The sequence below is a fragment of the Schistocerca cancellata genome, chromosome 2, assembly GCF_023864275.1.
Source record: "Schistocerca cancellata isolate TAMUIC-IGC-003103 chromosome 2, iqSchCanc2.1, whole genome shotgun sequence".
Lineage (NCBI taxonomy): Eukaryota > Metazoa > Arthropoda > Insecta > Orthoptera > Acrididae > Schistocerca > Schistocerca cancellata.
In genome coordinates this window covers 267,208,885-267,229,139 of record NC_064627.1, presented here as the reverse complement: position 1 = coordinate 267,229,139, position 20,255 = coordinate 267,208,885, and the positions used below count along the sequence as shown (strand labels likewise).

General features: G+C 37.8%; 1 protein-coding gene across 1 annotated transcript; it reads right to left on the bottom strand.

Annotated features, from left to right (window-relative positions):
• Window positions 1–14,859: 14,859 nt before the first annotated feature.
• Window positions 14,860–17,849, bottom strand: LOC126153118 (uncharacterized). Its single transcript, XM_049916048.1, has 6 exons — window positions 17,790–17,849; window positions 16,975–17,699; window positions 16,692–16,918; window positions 16,218–16,534; window positions 15,248–15,348; window positions 14,860–15,061 (listed from the first exon to the last, which is right to left on the bottom strand). The coding sequence occupies exons 1-6, from the start codon at window positions 17,847–17,849 to the stop codon at window positions 14,860–14,862; spliced, it is 1,632 nt and encodes a 543-aa protein (XP_049772005.1).
• Between the last annotated feature and the right edge of the window lie 2,406 nt (window positions 17,850–20,255).

The following is a 20,255-nucleotide window of genomic DNA, read 5'->3' as shown; positions in this document are numbered from 1 at the left end:
GCACAGGAGAAATGAAATGGAGAAATAGCATTCTATGGCTAGGAGCCATGTGCTCACCAAGCACGTGGGTCGCAAAGTGTATGAAACCCCTGAGGTCATTTACCTCAATCATTCTGTTCATATAATTTTCTGTTCATATAATTTTATATGCACAATATTTGTTACACCAAACTACTTCTTCGATTTAGGAAAAACAAATACAAGGTGGTAAGTCTGCTACCTCAAATGGTTCGTGTGTGTGTGTGTGTGTGTGTGTGTGTGTGTGTGTGTGTGTGTGTGTGATATATATATGAAAGAATTTAGAAATTTCATAAGTTATTTGTTTAGATTTCTCATTGGTCTTAACTAGTATTAAATCTTCTACCTTAATCTTAACATCTTTGGCCTTGATGTCATGTCTCTTTTTTTCTAACTGTAATCTGCTGCTCTGTACAGTGCTTTACATTTTTTTCCATTTTCCACATTGTTCATGTTCATGTTCATGTTTAGGTGGAAACTTAATAACCTCTTCAATAAATGTCTTTTCTATCTACCCATATCATGATTTCATCCAGTGTGAAAACCTGTACTCTCACAATTTAAACAGTTCTTTACACTTTCAAAACCCTTAACAACTATGCTGTTGGTTACAATATGTTCTACAATATTCCCTAATTATCTCATATAATGTTCTGCTGCATTAGTGGACAGATGATAAGCTACTATATACTTCTGTTAAACTCCCATCATTGCATTCTTTCAAACTTTAGACAGAAGTTGAGACCCATTATTCAACATAATTGCTTTAGGTTTCTCCAACCACATAAAATAATCTTTGTCCATTTTCTCTCTTATTGTTTTGATAGTGGATTTCTTAAAGTGTACAACTTAATATGTTTCAAAAAAACTATCTGCTGCAACCAAAATATAAACAAATCCCCGATATTTTTGGTAATGCACCACACAGACCAATAGCAACTAATTCTAACATTTAATTGCATGAAATTGATTGCATTGGACCTTTATTTTTCAAATTTTGAACTTTTTCCTTTGACACTTGTCAGGGTCTTTGTGTGCTTTTGCTCCCTTCTCGCCGTAATATTGAAAATAATCATCTCTATTAATTTTCCCATGTACTTCTTAGCTCCACATTGCCCATATATTAAATGTATACAGTCAATAATTAATTGTACATGTTCTTTTGGCCAACAAACCTTCCAATCCTCTTAATCCTCCTCTTTTTGCCTAAACAATAGACCCTCAGATATGCGGTACTATCAAGGTAATTTATTGTTTCCTGGTTTCCCGAATTTTTTTTTTCACCAGTTTCAAACATTCATCATCATTGTGTTCCTTATTCAATTTCTTACATATACTCCTTACTTCTTTCTGCCCAGATACCCCTTTTATAAAACGTCTCCATGTCTTCCTCAATAATTCCATCCCCCTCCTTTTCTTTCTTTTCTACAGGTGCTGTGATATTTTGTTTTCCTGATATATACCTCATTTCAAAGTGCTGTAAATAAAGTGCCCAATGCATCAGTCTCCTGTGCAACAATTTAAATTTGATAATAAAAATAAGAGCCTTATGATCTGTAAAAACAACAACCCTGTGTCCCAAAAGAAGATTATAAAAGTTTGTATACCTCCAGACAATAGCAAGTGTCACATTTTCCATAATGCAACAATTTCTCTCACTTTTACTTAGAGTTCTACTGGCTAATGCTATGGTTTTGTGTTCTTCATCTTTTCAGTTTCTGCTAACTGGAAAAGTTGGCATCATATGTCATACTCAATGCTGTCTGTGCTCATACCAAATGGTTGGCTCAAATCAGGGTGATATAGAAGCTTATCCCCTCTCAAAGTAGTTCTAAATGTTCCAAACTCCTGTCATTCTCATGTCCAAATATAAGCCTAGTTTTTACCCAATAATTCATTGTCTGGTCTGAGACTAATTTCCTACAAAAACCACATGGTCTGAAAAAAGCTTTCAGTTGTTCTTTACTCTTTGCAGCTGGAAATTCCTTAATAGACTTTGTCTTGTCAGGATCCTTCCCAGTTCCTTCATCTGTCACACTATATCCTCAAAATTTTAACCTTGCTCTAATAAATTCTGATTTTTTTTTTCAGTTTGGAGGTAATCCCACCTTTTAGCAATATCTGAAATACTTGCTCAAAAATTCTACAACTCGCTACTAAAATGTTGTTCACATACACAGTAATTTTTGAGTTCAGTTCATTTCCCAAGAAAAAGTCCAATGTTATGATAAAAACTGAAACATAAATGTTTAGCCAAAAGGGACAACACAGAATGGGTAACTTTTTCCTGTGAACAAGAATGCTTTGTATTTACATGAGTCTTTAGTTAATGGTATTTGCCAGTAGATGACCACCTTCTTAATAGCTTGTTTGTCCATCTTTGGAATTAAATACATCACTGATTCTGCATATCAGAGATCCGACAGTTTGTTGGTAGTTTTGTGGGGGTTTGAGGTACTAAATGTCTATGCCCAGATAATGTGCATAAATAACAGGCTGCTGATTTGCGTAAGTGATGATGGTTCTCAACAGCAACCCAGATGGGTTCCACAGGATTTATGTCAAATGAATTTGGTCACTGAGACATCAATGAGTGTTCACTGCAATGCCCCTCAAACCACTGTAGCATAGTTCTGGTTCTGAGACATGGACAATTATAGTGCTGAAAGATGACATCCCCATTAGGGGAGACATCAACTATGAAAGGATTCAGGTGGCTCACAGCTGTCAGCATATCTTTGATTTCTACCAAAGATCCCGTGTAAGTGCAGGAAAATGTTTCCTGTACCATAATACTGCTCCCACCAGCCTGTCTCCACACTGCACTGCATGTTTCAAGCAGCTGTTCATCTTGATGACAGCATCATGGAGATGGCAATCGACCAAGTGTAGCAAAAATGTGATTCATCCGAAGAGCTAACATGTTTCCATTGATCAGTGGTCAAATCCTGATGGTCCTGCACCCAATGCAGTTGTAACTGATGATGTCATTGGGTCAACATGCGAATATGCAGGGGTGGTCTGCTGCAGAGCTCCATATTCAACAATGTACAATGAACAGTGTGTTGCAAAATACTTGTTCATGCACCAACATTGTGTTCTTTTGGCAGAGATGCCTCAGACCACCATCTATCCTACTTCACAGAGCAGACAAGCCTCCAGACCCACATTCTGGGATGGGTCGTGGATGTCCAACCATTTACCATCTATTGGTAGTTTCACTGTCCTTCTACCACTTTCTGTAGATGATCGTGACAGTAGCACATGGACATTCAGCCAGTTTCATCATTTTTGAGATATTCCTTCACAGGCTCTGCGTAATAATAATCTGCCCTTTATCAAAGTCACTTACCTCAATGGATTTCCCCATTTGCAGCCAATATCTTTGCTAGGGCGATCCCCATCTTTATCTGCTCTGCTTACATACTTTCATTACTGTTTCACATGCCCACAACATCACCAGGCAGCATCCAACATTGCAGTGGCCAGTGGTCATAATGTTTTGGCTTTTCAGTGTATGTTCACAATTGGTCCTTTCTATAAAACACTACTTTTCCATATGAGCCCACTTTTCTGCCACAGCATCTCTTCTAGCCAAAGGTATTTGGTAAGGTTTGGCAAAAAAGTGGAAGATGTTTTATCTTCAGATGACACTCAAAATTTTTCACCCTTCCTTGTTCCTCAGAAAATACGTCTTCATTGTTAACCCAAACGTTATATAACTCCTGCCTTTGATCTTCAATAATACTTTGTATTTCACTTACCTTCCTCCTCAATGATACCATCTTGTCACTAGTTGATTCAGAACAGTCTACACAATATTCTGATATATATTCATCATAACAGGTACCCATTGGCATCACAGTCATCCTCATATACCCTATTTGATCATGCTCAGCCATTACTTGTGCACTGAACCTTGCTGACACTTTAACACCATTGATCAAAAACCTAATCATCCCCTCTCCACAAACAATTTTGACGTTAAGCCTACTCATAAGGTCCATTACTAAAATTGAATTTAAACATGAATCAGATATAAGTAAGAAGTCATGCTCTACTTCATATACCTCCATCTCAAATGACAGGTAAACCTGTCTCTTTATTGCATTACCTAACCTCCCTGTGGCACCACCATGTTCCCACAACATGCCACTCTAACTGAGAAATATTGTTCACTTGACAACAACTATATAAAATTTCTACTTTCTCTGAAATTTTTGCAATAATTTTTTTTAACTTTTCTGCCTGCTGTACCTTAAATTTTGAAAGTTGCTTGTTGATGAAATCCGCCAATGATTTATTTCTTCCATCAACATCTGTCTTAACTTCAGATACTTTACTGTTCATCATTTTTTCAAGTCATGTTTCTAAACTCTGCATCTTTTAGTTATTATTAATCTCTGTCAGCTCAATCAGTTTTCAGATGTTGTTTACTGACTGAACAAGCACTACAAAAGCTTTCTATTTTCTCTATTTTCAATTGTTCACACATGGCCTTCATTTCACAGTCAACACCTTTCTCTAAAGCATCTACCCTTTTGCCCATAACCTTCATATTTTGATTTAATTTACCTAACTGTCCATGTGAAGCTTCCAGATTTTTATTCAGCAAAGATACTAAAGTACAGTTTGCTGACTGCACTTTGGACCTGTGTTCATCTATTTTGCTAGCTGCAGTGCAATATTTCAGAAGTCATTGTTAACATTAATTTCATCTGTTTATTGACCTGACTTTTTACTCACTTCCCCAATCTTGACTCATCACCAAAAGATTTACTTCACTTTGTTCAAAGGAATAACTACTCTGTTCATCTTTCACATCTGTAGACATGCCTGCTTCATTATTTACCTCCATACAATTTTTTTTACTTGTTAAATTCACAGAATACTGGCTCCTAGTTTCAAATATCTTAAACTCCACTGTGAACTAAAATTTACAAACGTACAAATAAAATTTATGCTGTGTCTTCACGTCCTAATAGTTGGAGTATTTAAATGTGTGTTACTGTATTTATTTAACTGTGTCATTACATCATGTAAGTGTACTGATTGGTCCTTCAATGCTGTGTTGTTCCAGATGAACCTGTTTGTGCCACAGATTTGTGCTCAACTGGTTGCCACACTTACTGCCTACCCTGGGCTTCCTTTGTGCTGTGGTAGTACAACAAGTTGGCCTCTGACATTCCCGGGCAGACTCCACACACACAGCATGGATGGAGTTTTGATGATGTGCTGCTTCATCCAGGTCATGTGATTCAGCTAGCTGTATCTCAACCAGATCACCTGGAGACTTGGTTTTGGATAGTCAAACTCACTTAGCTGCATTATGGTATTGAGGATGGCATGTCCAAATTTGCAACCCTCCAGTGCAATGACTGCAGCCATGTTTACATCATCAGTAACGTTCTGCAGGCATCCTCATCTGCTGGTAAATTTGAAGCAGCAAAAACAGCACTACTACAGTATCTGAGAAAATCAACAGAACAACTGCTTTGACTAATCAAATTTTAAATGAGAATTCTTAGCAACATACCCTCACTATTTTTGAGACTACTATGAGAATCCTTCTCACAGGATATTATGCAGTTTGGATACTTAAACTCCCAACTCCCAGTCAGTCAGCATTAACTGCAAGACAACATGACACTGCAGAGAACAGGTTATATCTGGCTGGGAGATTACAGGGAAACCCACAGCAATGCCAGGGCACCACAACCGGTTGTCATAACAGCTTTGTACCGATGCCACTGACTGAGCAGCAATGAGTTCTTCCAAAAACACATGAAGTGGGTCCACTGACCTTCAGCCTGCATCTGCTCCAATCTCAGCTGACTCCAGTGCTCTATGCACTGTGGCTTTGATGCATTCACAAATGTGCTGGTACCACATGATATGTGGAGACAAGTTGGGCAACTGCTTGCTACCATGTAATCACACAAACATAATGGATGGTTCACAATGGATGCACAGTGCTGCACTCAACCAAGAAGTTGCCTACTTGGCAAGACTAACAGAAAAACAAGTGTAACACTGATTTGAGTATCAGGTAAGAGAATATATGTTCTTTACTATGATTCAGGTCATTATTTTCTAGTCAACTCAGGAATGGCGGTGAGTAACTTACCAGGTACTTCAGAACATCTTCAACACAGCAAACTGGAAGTACTACTGTGTGCAGCAAATGCCATTGCTGTTAAATGTCATGGAATTGTAGAACAAATTTTAAGACATCAGCCTTAGTGAAAAGTATACATAGCATTTTTTATTTCAGAGGTGAGTGAACTGATGTTGGAGGCTGATTTTTTCAATGTGGCACCTGCTTGGTAGTGGGATTACTGCACCAAATATTTAGTGGGGGGAAAGGTTGCAGCTGCTCTGGGTCACTCCCCAAGTCCATTACCACTTCAGCAGCAACAAGACTTTTGTCTTATCACAAGAACTCCACCATGCAATGAAGAAATTTGAGTATGATAGACAGTAGTGTCTACAGTTATGTACAGTGAATGCAGCTCTGAGCAAGAGACCCCTTACATTACAGAAGGACTTGAGCAATACTCATGACCACATCATGCTCTTACAAAAACAGCAGCAACAGTGTCTGCAACAACAGCAATACCTACAACAATAACCACTACACCAGCAGTCTATCCATCATACACTATGAAACATCTCTGCCTACACGGTTTTCTGGTGCAAAGCAAGAGATCCAGGTTAGTCCAGTTCCTGGTATTTTAAGTGTACATGTCATCCCAAGCATGTGATAAGTGTCACTACCAAGCATCATTAAGGAATGGTCAGGCATTGTGTGAATGGTGGGATAGTGCACCATATCATTATGACGATCAGTGCTGAACAGATTACATGTGGTAAAACACATCACAGATGATGCTGAGAATGTGAGACCAGCGGACGGTGCTTGGGCATTCCCCATACATTTAGTTTTGAAGAAGAACGGATCTCATAGAATGTGTGACTGTTCTGTTTTCAATACACTTGATCTTCGTGGTGTTGACATCAATACAGAAAAGTGCAAACTACACCAGGAGGTACTCATGTTTCTAGGGCAAGTGGTTAGTGCCTTAGGGGCCTAACCCACCACAGCACATACAACACAGCTTCAAGCTCTACCTGGACTGCAAACTTATGAATTATTGAAGTGATTTTTGGGAACCTTTAACTTCTACGGCCAACACCTACTGCAAGCCACAGCTATACAAGTCGCCCTAGTGGATGTACTGGCAGGAAGAAACAAACATAGTAATAAAACACTGACATGGACTTCAGAAATGCTCAGTGCCTTTGATAGCATTGCCCTGTCCCTCCAACAAGCTGTGACTCTAGTACAGCCTATAAGTGGTGCTCCCTTATCTGTCACCAATGACGTGGGTGACGTGGCTTTCAGTGCACCACTCCAACAACTAGTCATTGGGATCCAATAACCATTATTGTTCTTTTCTCAGAAACTGATGCTGTTGCAGCTCAAGTGTCTGCATTTGACAAAGTGCTGAAAGCAGTGTATGAGGTGGTACATCATTTCAAAACAGAACACTAACAGAGGCCATACAGTATGCCAGGAAGGACTGTCTGTCATAACATTTTCATCAAGTTGACTATGTAAGTCAGTTCACAACTTATGTGCAATATATTTGAGAGGCAGACAATAGGGTAAAGGCTTCCTCTTGAGAATCAATGCTCATTCATTGCACATTGATTATGATGAACTTGCTCTGGTGCAGGAGATGGATTTATAAATCAAAGAACTTTTGCAGAACACCTCAACTAGCCTTCAGTTTGAGCACCACCACCTTCCCAGACTGGACAGTCACGTCTGGTGTGATTTACTGTGAGGAAAAGTTAGACTATTGGTCCCTTCTCAAAGGAGAAGACCTTTGTTTGATGATCTCCACTTTTATCACACACAGGGGTCTGCCGTATCTCCACAATTTATCACACAGAGGGTCCTGGTCTATGACCAAACTTATAATGGACCACTTCATTTGGCAGAATGTAAAGTGTGACTGTAAGAAGTGAATTTGCATCTGCATTTTGTCCCAGTGTTGCAAAACAGACATGCATGTTAGCCCAAAACATGAGCTGTATGACATTCCAGTGTGTAGGTTACAGCACGTACACTTGGAATACTAGACATCATAGTCAAGATCACGGCTAAGGCTTTTGTGTATGTATAGATCTCATGGTTTGGTTGCCCTGTCACAATAACTGTGGACCATGGCACATGATTTCAGGTGGCACTGTTCAATGAATTGTACAGTCTCAGTGCAGTTGAATACTTTCACACCATTGGCAGACATCGTATATGATGAAAAATTGAACCTCCCAACAAATTTCATTGACAGTGTGGTATTACCTGATACAACTCAACTGCTGGCAATGGTCCAACAAATCAGACAGCACATCTCCAGTATCATCATGCCTCCCCCCCCCCCCCCCCCCCAGTGTTGTGGAATTCCCAAGGTTTTTTTTAGACTTGGCAGCATATAAGCATGTGAGGTTATGCAATGACACTGTAAGGGTGTCACTTCAGCTACCTTACTCTGGTCCTTACAACCTATTACAGAGGTGTGAACACAAATTTTATATCCCTCTCCATGATAAGTGCACTACAATTTCAATACATATAATCAAATCCTCATGGATATTCATCTCAGAGCCCCACCAACTGTACTATGACCCTGTTCACAGTCAGTCCACTACAGAACCTGCACTGCAGCCTGACATGGCATTTGGTGATGTCTGAGGAAGTGCACCCCCACCTCATCACCATCCCCACCAGACTCTCCACCTACACACCTGCTGTGCCAATACTGCCACCCACTCCATCCACCTCCACACCTCAAGAATTTCATCATAGACTAGTAAGTGTTATCACAAATATTTGATACTGAGTAACTGAAATTTTTAAAATTCACTGATATCAATTATAATATTTAAGATTTTATTAATTAAATCATAGAGTATAAATTTTATGCAAAAAAACTAAGTATCTGTGGCAAATCTAAAAAATTACTGGGTTTTTTATTCCCAAATGTGATGTAGTCTGTTCTGCAGTTTGTATTAATTTTCAAACAGAACTTAACTGTGATTATTATAGCTGAGAATTTGGATATGTAACAAGCTCAGTTGATTTTCATGCATACTGTCAAAAATGGGTTTAGTACTTGAAACCATCAAAATGCAGAACTTTTGCTATTTAAATTTTTTGTTGAAAAGTTCACCTGTTCAGTGATTATGTTGTATAGAATAAATGTGCCCTTGTTCTCATCCTTCTGCAAAAGGTAAACATAATAAATGTTCCATATGAATTGTAAATTTCCAGTTTCTACTGTTCGTAAAATAGTGTATGATGTAGTTGAAAATTTAACCTGTTCAGTGTTGATGTTATACAGTGAAATGTTGCCATAATTCTCATCCTTTCACAAAAGATAAACATACCAAATGTCCTATACATATTGTAGATTTCCAATTTCTACTGTTTATAATACAGTGTAGTATATAGTGACAGTGTAGTATATAGTAGTATATTTCAGCATATCTTGATGGGTAGCTCATTCTAGAACGTGAAGACTTTTTTTCAACATGATTGGACCCTTAGTACTTAGTAATGGCTGCACTTTCCCCAGTTCACCACACTATGGAAGAGATGGGAGAGATAGTGGGTGGGGGGGGGGGGAGAGGTGCTCTGTATGGAACACCCCCTTCCCCCCCTCCCCCATCAATATGCAATGGAACAAGGAAATGGTATCAATATAGCTGATTGAGGATGTGAGAACAAAAAGTATTGATGTGTATGATAGCTTTAGTGTTCAATCATTCTGGCTTTGTATGCTTTTGTGAGTAGATGCTTATGTGTATCTTGGTTCAGTTTAAGTACAATAAAAATGGTATTCACAGTTTGTATCAGTTATTTCTTCATTCCACATGAGTCCTGCAATGCATTACCTACAAAGTTAATTTAAATTTTAGTTTGTTTAGCATCTCTTCATTAAAGGGCCTCATTACCCTTCCCTGACAAATATCTCGTTGATGACACGGAATGCTCAGTTCAGCCATTCATGGTAATTTCATTCAATTAAACTGACATCTCTTCAACTGAAAATTATAGATCTTGTTATCCAAACATCGGTCAGCCTGATGGGCTTGTCATTTATACAATGTAAATATAGTCAGCTCAGTGTATTAAGTAAATAGCTTACAGTTCTACTTCTAACCCTAATGTCTGTGATAATGTCACCAAATATTATAACTCTGCAATTTTTATTCTTGAGGAGCAAGACAATCAGTTTTTGAAGAGTTTTTGTGAACAGTTAACTTCAGTTCAGAGGGCAATATAAAAATAATCCTGGAAAACATACTGCTCTGTGCAAAGCTCCCTTACATCCATTATTTCATAATTTAGTTTGAGTAAATATCGATGTAGACAGAAACACCACCATGTTACATAATTGTTCTATAGTAACATGTAACTAATTTGTAGCCACTTGGTATACTTAATTGTAACTGTCCACTTGTTAACTAGTGTTCATTTACTATAAGCATACTACAGTTTAACTTTTCCAGCCATTATTGAAGTTCCTGGAGCTTATTTTGTAAGGACTGTACAGTTACATGTGGGAACATTAAGTGTTTTTCATTGTAAGTTGGTATTAATAAGTCTACTACTCAAGAATTATTAGGATCACATACTCTACTTATCAGTTCTAATTGTTATGCATGATTTTCTGTTGCATACTGTTGTGTGTTAGATAAGGGACAACTAGCAAGTTGACTGGTCCCTTTACAGAGTACTTTATCAGCACTATCAGTCCTTACACTGAGTCTACAAAAGATTTATGATGAGACTGTGGATCCCAAACTAATATTACTTCATGTGGGCTTAGTATTAGTATGTGAGGCTTGGTTGTCTTTACACCTAGCTCTTTTGCATCAAGAGAAACATTCAACATGAGCTGTCAACTTTCACCAGTGACATAGTGTTAATGTCTACTGTGATGGCACATTTTTGTACATATTTTGAATTGCATTTCTCTTTAACATTACATTGTGTTCTAATCTCTTCAGTTTACAGAGAAACTAATTCCTTAATCTTTAATGTTTATAAGAAACAAAAGTCTGACTGTGGTGTATAAACAATATTAGAATCAGTTCATAATTTACTAGTTCTTGAAGTAGATGTGGAAATATAGATGCAGTCACTGGTCCACGTTCTGCACCTGAATTTGTGGATGATTTTGAAAACGGTGGGAGTGATGAATATAAAATACTCATATTTTACAGTGGTGAAATTTGTGGATGAACTAAGGGATCCAAGCAGCATTGTTATTTTGTAAGCAGGTTCAAACCTCATTATTGCTTATTTTAGATATAGTTTATGTGGCTGTTAAATGAATGTACTAGTAACCTGTACGTGGGGAATTGTTGCAAGGATCATGTGTGGCAGTCTATTCATCGAAGTACTTAGTTTGAGAAATCAAAGCTAGCTATGAAAACCATTTTATTGTTTAGTTACCATGCTTTTTTGTTTATGGGTCCTGCTTGGATTGCTTCACATGAAAGTCCAACAGATGGAAACACAATGAATGTAAATCCAAGGGGGAAAAAACCTGGCTGTGGTGGTAGAATGATCTGTAACTTAGTGGGGAGTCTAGATTAGGTTGAGAGTTTAATTGTGAAATGGTGAAGTCAACAAATGTGAAACCAAGACAACCTGGTTGTGGCAACACTGATCTGTAGATTTGTTCTAGCTGTAGGTTAGGATGCAGTGTGACAGCTTAGTTGTGAGTTGGTGAAGCCTATGAATGTGTAGTTGAAAAAGATACCTGATTGTGGCGACATTCTGATTTACGGTATAGGCCAAGGTCTGTGTTATGTCAGATTGGGAAAATTTTATTGTGAGTTGGTGAGGAAAACAAGTGCAGACATAAAAATACAGTAGCCATAAAATATTGATCTCTAGCAATATTAAAATGTATGTTCATCTTTGCAACAATCTAGTTGTATTTCTTGTTTCTGATTTTGGCAAAAATCCTGACAGTATGGTTCAGTTATGACTTAATAGGATAAAAAACAGCTAATTTTATTTATGAATGAGCATTGTCATTGGCTACAGACAACCAACCCATGATTCGTGTTATTCAGTTTGTTGGTTGTGAGATATATTTGGCTATTACTTCCAAATGTCAGAAAGTTTTTGATATTATTTCATAAATGTAAGCCAAATTTATTTACAAAGCAAAAGATACTTTAAAGGAGAATGTCATTTGCTATTTATACTTCATGATTTGATATGTTGACTTCTTACCATTCATTAAATCAGACATGGTAAAGTCACTTCAGCTGCCAGAAACTACAGTCGTGTGTGTGTGTGCTTGTGTGTGTGTGTGTGTGTGTGTGTGTGTGTGTGTGTGTGTGTGTGTGTGTGTGTGTGTTTGTATTCCATCTTAGATTTTCCACTGTTTTATTTATTTTTATGTACTATGTATTTTCTGGTGAAATCCATGGCATGTGAACTGTCTCTAGATGAATAAACTCTACTACTACTGTAATGAGGTTAACTGGTCATGGAGGTTAGCTGAACCACTCTATTAAAAATGAAAAAGAAGGTAAATTGTAATCATTAGAAAATTTAGTTACCTTAATTTCACAGCCCTTTATCACCTCGTGTGATTTTTTCATGGCTAAAATAGGTAACTGCTGTGTTATTAGCCATAGTTGAATGACAAGATTTGGAGTGAACATTATACCTTTAGCCATTGACTATCAAGTATGTTTGTTATGATGTCATTTAGAAACATGTTTTTAAAAGGTTTCATTACAAAGTTCATTTTCCAACATTATACTGGCTTAAATTTTTCTGTCACAAAATATACTTCAGTGGTGCGTATGGGATTAAGTGAACCACACATTTTCAGATTAATTGTTCAGAGATTCAGTTCACCCTGCTGAAAATATGCATGATACCTTCTCTTATATTCACTTTTATATATGTGTGGAAGCATTATTAAGCAAAATAATTAGGCTTACTATGGAATACAGGGTTCATAACATCAAGAATAATAAAGTGAATCACAAATCACTGTGATTATCTACCTTAACTGCTGAAAGAACAATCAGTCAACCCATCCATAAAAAAAAGTTGCTTTGTGTAATTTAGAAAGAGCGATATGCATTCCTAGGTCAGCCATTAAACAAAATGCAGAAAATGTTTTTTGTTCTATGAACTGTCAGTATCAATTTTAGCTCATCACATAAACACCTAGAAATTTTCACGAAAGTGGAAGAAAAATTTTCTGATTGCGTTACTTCTACACACAATATTTGCTTTGGCTTAACCCATTAGCGCCGGAATTAATTTTTTCTTGATTTTTTAAAAATATTTGCGTTATTATGTAGGTAAAAGGCATAAATTACACAACAGAGTTGTTTCGATGAAAGTCATTATCACTATTAGCGAGATATTTGATGTTGCCATATGGCAACGCTAGGCGCTTTCACTACCTAAATTTATATGGATTACAACTTCAACTAAAATAAGTAGGTTATTGAAATTTCTTATTACATATACAAGTTTTGTTCAAATTTATTATTCAGTCTTCATCATACAAATTGATACTTTATAACACAGTACAATTAATAATCAAAAATCAAGCCTTGAACTCAGCATTATTTTACATGAAATGCAATAAAACAGTCAATACACAATCCCACATTACACTTTGAACTCATTGTTCTCACAGTAGATTTACAGTCCTTGTGTGCACACCTTTTCTTCATCTTTCTTTATGTGTTCTGGACGAGGTGGTCAGTCTTATCAAGCCTAATTGAATCTGATATGCGGCTGTCGGAACATGCCCTTGATGCAGATGGTCTCTCAGATCCTTTTGGTAAAGCTTGGTGTCATTGCAAGTACACTGTTGCTACTTCTCTCTTGAAATCAAGCTGAGAAATAGTATGGTTCCTTGCTACATTATACAAAATCCAACTGTTTTGTATGGCGACATCTAACATCCATGTAAAGCGACACCAGTACCATTTCTTGTTTCTTATTGCAATGTGATAGCATGCTAGATTCTGACCCATCTGATCAGTACCTCCCATATACGTATTATATTTGGCTTTCAGTTTTGGTCTGGGAATCATTATATTTCACTTTTTTAGTTGCGAGAATATCTTGGCTTGTCCAACTTCTTGTGCACCACATGAAGAAGAGATCATTGTGACAACTGAGTTGTCCAGCCACCGCACATACAATAATCCATCATTCTTCTCAATTCGGATCTGGGGGTTCAACAAACACATCACCTTCAATATTGTCATTATAAAGAATCTCCAGCGCCTCAGCAAGCGAGAAACCTCTTCTAAAACAAAAAAGAGAAAATTCGTCCTTTTACTGAGTACAAGCTCCTAGCGTTGCCATATGGCAACGCCGACGTTCAAACGGCCTAAATGAATGTAATTCATTTCACAGCAAGCAGTAACCTCCAAAGAATGTGTATTTGAGTATTTAAATCACAACCATACTAAAAAAACAAATTATATATCGTAAGTTACTGTGTGAAACATACTTACTCGAATTTATACTCCATTTTTCTTCATCATTTAGCAAACGACTTCCAACACTGCTCACGCTGCAGAATTTAAATGTATTGTTAAAACTGTTACATTGTAGTGATCTTTGCAGTCTTGCGGAATGGAATCCAGTGCTACCAACACTCTCGCTTCGTTGATGTCGTGGAATCAACGATTTTTAAAAAGTGTTACAAACGTTGCCATATTGCAACGCATGGTGCTAATGGGTTAAACTACAAAAACTGCAAGAATTCAGGCATATAAGTTTTCTAAGAGGAATGGAAAATCTGTACCAAGGAATTGGGAATGAAGGAACACAACACGACTGGAATAGCTCAGGGCATTATATAAAAAAAAAAAGCTTGCATTATGTACATTAGAACAGACAAGTATATCCAGAGCCACTAGCTGTATAGAGGGAAATGTGAAAGTTTTATTCAGCAATCTGCTTTTCCTTACAGAAAATAAAAGTTTGAACAACAAGACATATACAATCTGGACGAGACAGCAGCAATCAGCACGCAGAAACCACCAAAAGTATTGACTCAGACTGGCTACAGAGCAATTGGACAAGCTACATTTGTTTACACAAGTTCACTTGTGGAAATGGTTGCAATAATTAGAGCTTTGGCCCTATTACTTGTGATTCCCAGAGAAAAGTTTCCATAGGCTGGGATCAAATACTTGAAAGTCAATTAAGACACTATATATAATAAAGTTACTGACTTCATCAATATTAGACTTCAAAGTAAATATATGCAGTACATAAAAGAGATTTTAAGCTTAAGGCACTCCCACTTTCACATGGAAATGCAGAGTCATATGACCTTTCTTAAGCATCTGTGAAAATTATAATGCAATTCCTCAGTGCAATATTCCATTTCTCACTTGCAACAGTATAAAATTATTAAATATAAATCTCTTTCATATGTATTAATTTATTTATTTATTTGTCCATATAAATCTCTTTTTCAATACGTATATTTTATACAAGATATTGGACAGAAAACCTTTTTAGCTATTGGTTTTTCAAACGTTAAACATACATTTTATAAATTTTTAAGACAAATTGGATCTATACAATTAATAATTTCAATTTTTTGAAATACTGTATATTTATAATTTATTTCTACAATTAAAGATACAAATTACATTTTTTCTTGCATAATATACTGTGAAATTGAATAGTAGCAGTTTTTCAGAAGGTAGGATATCACAGACTTTTTAAAGCTTTGTAATTCAGGAAGAGATTTTATATGTCTTGGTAATCTGTTGTAAAGTTTTGTTCCTGCATGATATATACCTTTTTGGCATAATGTGGTGTTACAATGATTAACATGCATATCACTGTCTGATCAGGTACTGTAATCATGGACATTTTTCTTTTGAGGACAAAGGTTTTCTTTTCTCAGTATGCTTTTTTTGACATGCATGACTACTTCCAGTATATAAATGCAGGGAAGGGGTAGGATCTTTAGATCTTTAAAGAAAGGTTTGCATGATTTTCTGCTGCTCACTTGTTTCATTATTCTTATAATTGCCTTTTGTTTCCTGAAAACTGTTATGGCCTGATGTACATTTCCCCAGAAAATGATACAGTACTTCAGTACTGAATGTACATGAGCAAAGTATACAGCCCTAACTGTTTCTGCACTAGTACTGTTGCGGAGAATTCTTACTACATAGCTAAATTTTGCTAGTTTTGAATTTAGGGCTGTGATATGAGTGCTCCATTTAAGATTTTCCTGGATGTGAATCCCAAGAAACTTATTTTCATTGACAGCACTAATGTTTTGGTTATCTATACATATTACAGGTTGTGCCAGATTTTTATTTTGATCAGTGTGGAAATTCATGAGTACTGTTTTTTGGGTATTAACTATTAGCCTGTTTCTGGTAAACCATTCAGACACTCCTTTTGTAATATCTTTTGCAGATGCATAAGATTTTCTTCTTTATTCCCTTCAATCTATAGACTGGTGTCATCTGCAAACAGTACAGGTTCAGAATCCCTAACGTGTTATGGAAATCATTAATGTAGACCAAAAACAGAAAGGGACCTAAAATGGAGCCCTGTGGAATACCGTGACTTAGTCCACATGGTTCTGAAAGGTGTATCTGGAGTTCATTTCCTTCCATGTACTTAATTTCAGTTACCCGAGAGCGATATTCCAAATATGGTTTAATCCACTGATTTAGAACACCTCTTACACCATACCATTCAAGTTTCCTCAGGAGTATAGAATGATCAATCACATAAAAGCTTTTTTTAGGTCCAAGAATAAACCTGAGATATTTCTGTGGATGTCCACTGCATTTAAGACATGGTTTATCAGACTGAAAGTGGTAGTTTCAATTGCAATTGACCTCTGTGGTCTGAAGCCATCTTGACATCCAGAAATAATATTATGCTTGCCGAAGAATGTAATTAGTTTTGAAAGGAACACTTTTTCAATAATTTTTGAAAACCCTGCCAATAGAGACACAGGCCTATAGTTACCCATACATTGATGATAACCTTTTTTATATAGGTGTATTACTTTTGCCATTTTCAGTTGCTGAGGAAAGACACCACATGATAAGGATGAATTGCATGTGTCCAATAAAGGTGAAAGTATTTGTCTTGATGTTATTTTTATAATATAATCTGGAATATCATCAATACCTGTTGAATACTTACTCTTCAGTGAATTAATGGTATTTAGGAGCTCTGTTGGGCTTACTGGACTGAAGAACATGGATATATTATTTATTTCAATAGATGAAAGTTCTTTCCATGTTGTATTAGGTGGATTTCCAGATTTTTCCTTCACTAATTTTCCAGCAACAGTTGCATAGTAAGAATTGAAACTGTTTTCAACTACCCTAGGGTCAGTGACATTCTTGCCATCATGTGATATCACAATATTTTTGTGAGTTGTTTTCTTCCCCATAAGATCCTGCACAGCTTTCCACATGGACTTAGTTTTATTGGTTGACTTCATAATATATTTGTCATTTTCCTTAATTTTTGCCTCTTTTACTACACGTTTCAAAACTAGCTTGTATTTTTTGAAATAATTAATAAATTCTGGACTGCTGTGACTTTTTGACTGCAGAAAAAGTTCCCACTTCCTTTTACAAGATACTCTGATGCCTGGTGTAATCTAGTTTTTGAATCTATCTGTGCTTTTGGAAATCACTTTCCTTTGTGGAAAAGCTTTGTTAAAATTATGCTTGAAAATGTTCAAAAATTGATCCATCTTTTCGTTGGTATTAGAGGTATCATATACACTCCTGGAAATTGAAATAAGAACACCGTGAATTCATTGTCCCAGGAAGGGGAAACTTTATTGACACATTCCTGGGGTCAGATACATCACATGATCACACTGACAGAACCACAGGCACATAGACACAGGCAACAGAGCATGCACAATGTCGGCACTAGTACAGTGTATATCCACCTTTCGCAGCAATGCAGGCTGCTATTCTCCCATGGAGACGATCGTAGAGATGCTGGATGTAGTCCTGTGGAATGGCTTGCCATGCCATTTCCACCTGGCGCCTCAGTTGGGCCAGCGTTCGTGCTGGACATGCAGACCGCATGAGACGACGCTTCATCCAGTCCCAAACATGCTCAATGGGGGACAGATCCGGAGATCTTGCTGGCCAGGGTAGTTGACTTACACCTTCTAGAGCACGTTGGGTGGCACGGGATACATGCAGACGTGCATTGTCCTGTTGGAACAGCAAGTTCCCTTGCCGGTCTAGGAATGGTAGAACGATGGGTTCGATGATGGTTTGGATGTACCGTGCACTATTCAGTGTCCCCTCGACGATCACCAGTGGTGTACGGCCAGTGTAGGAGATCAGTCCTGATTGTGGCGCTCACCTGCATGGCGCCAAACACGCATACGACCATCATTGGCACCAAGGCAGAAGCGACTCTCATCTCTGAAGACGACACGTCTCCATTCGTCCCTCCATTCATGCCTGTCGCGACACCACTGGAGGCGGGCTGCACGATGTTGGGGCGTGAGCGGAAGACGGCCTAATGGTGTGCGGGACCGTAGCCCAGCTTCATGGAGATGGTTGCGAATGGTCCTTGCCGATACCCCAGGAGCAACAGTGTCCCTAATTTGCTGGGAAGTGGCGGTGCGGTCCCCTACGGCACTGCGTAGGATCCTACAGTCTTGGCGTGCATCCGTGCGTCGCTGCGGTCCGGTCCCAGGTCGATGGGCACGTGCACCTTCCGCCGACCACTGGCGACAACATCGATGTACTGTGGAGACCTCACGCCCCACGTGTTGAGCAATTCGGCGGTACGTCCACCCGGCCTCCCGCATGCCCACTATACGCCCTCACTCAAAGTCCGTCAACTGCACATACGGTTCACGTCCATGCTGTCGCGGCATGCTACCAGTGTTAAAGACTGTGATGGAGCTCCGTATGCCACGGCAAACTGGCTGACACTGACGGCGGCGGTGCACAAATGCTGCGCAGCTAGTGCCATTCGACGGCCAACACCGCGGTTCCTGGTGTGTCCGCTGTGCCGTGCGTGTGATCATTGCTTGTACAGCCCTCTCGCAGTGTCCGGAGCAAGTATGGTGGGTCTGACACACCGGTGTCAATGTGTTCTTTTTTCCCTTTCCAGGAGTGTAGTTCTCTCCAAGATTGTCACTGATTAGGTACTGGAAGTATTCAATATTTTTCCTACTACAAAACCTTTTATGGATAACATTTTCTGTACTGGTTGAAATGTGATTTACAGGTATGGTCAGTAATTGTGGAAGGTGGTCACTATAACTGGTACCAAAGTTTCCTCATGTACACTTCTCCATGTTTACACATACCTGATCAAGGAGAAAAAAAAAAAAAAAGAAAGAAAAAAAAAACAGTTATATTGCTAACAGTAGATCTATACACACACAAAAAATACTTTCTTCAGACATTAACTCAACAGCTGAGATTTCAAAGTCTCTTTCACAACCAAGTTTGCAAACAGATGCTACACTCTTATAATCTACATTTTCTTTTACATATATTCAAGTTCCCCCATGTTTTGATTTCATTCTACAAAAGCAGTTTGCAAGGTTAAAATGCAATATTTTTAAGTACTGAAAATACTCGTAACCAATGCTCACAAAAACATAACACTGAAACATCTTTCCATTCACTATTGAGGAGTATATTTATTTCATCAACTTTGTTTGTTAATGACTGTACATTCTGGTGTACAATCTTCAGTCTATATTTGCAATTTAATTCTGTATCACATTTTTTGTGATACAGTCTACCTCCCTAAAAAATGTCTTTCGCCCTTTTTATAAGACATCACATCTTTCTTTATGACCCACTTGTCCAAAGTATTTTGGACTTCTTCCATATTATGCATATTGTGACTCAAATTTGCTAGACAACAGATTTCTTCAACTAAAAATTGTTTCCCACTGTGATTTAAATAAAGGCCATGGCTGGTGAGCATGGACCTGTCTAACATGCTTACATTTATTAAGTTCACATACAGAAACTTTTTGCATACAGCATCTCTCTCTTTGTTTACTCTCTCTATTAATTTATTTTCACATGACCAAGGAGGTAGGTCGTGTGTGTGTGTGTGGTTGATTTACAACAGCTACATTTGTGTTGGCTAATTTGGGTAGCAC

Bases quoted from the DNA above. Each gene is read 5' to 3' on its own strand.
- LOC126153118 (XM_049916048.1), bottom strand. From the start codon at position 17,849: ATGGATCAATTTTTGAACATTTTCAAGCATAATTTTAACAAAGCTTTT. The intron at 16,919-16,974 runs GTCAATTGCAAT...TCTTAAATGCAG, and splicing joins GATGGCTTCAGACCACAGAG to TGGACATCCACAGAAATATC. The intron at 16,535-16,691 runs GTATTCCACAGG...CATCTGCAAAAG, and splicing joins ACCATGTGGACTAAGTCACG to ATATTACAAAAGGAGTGTCT.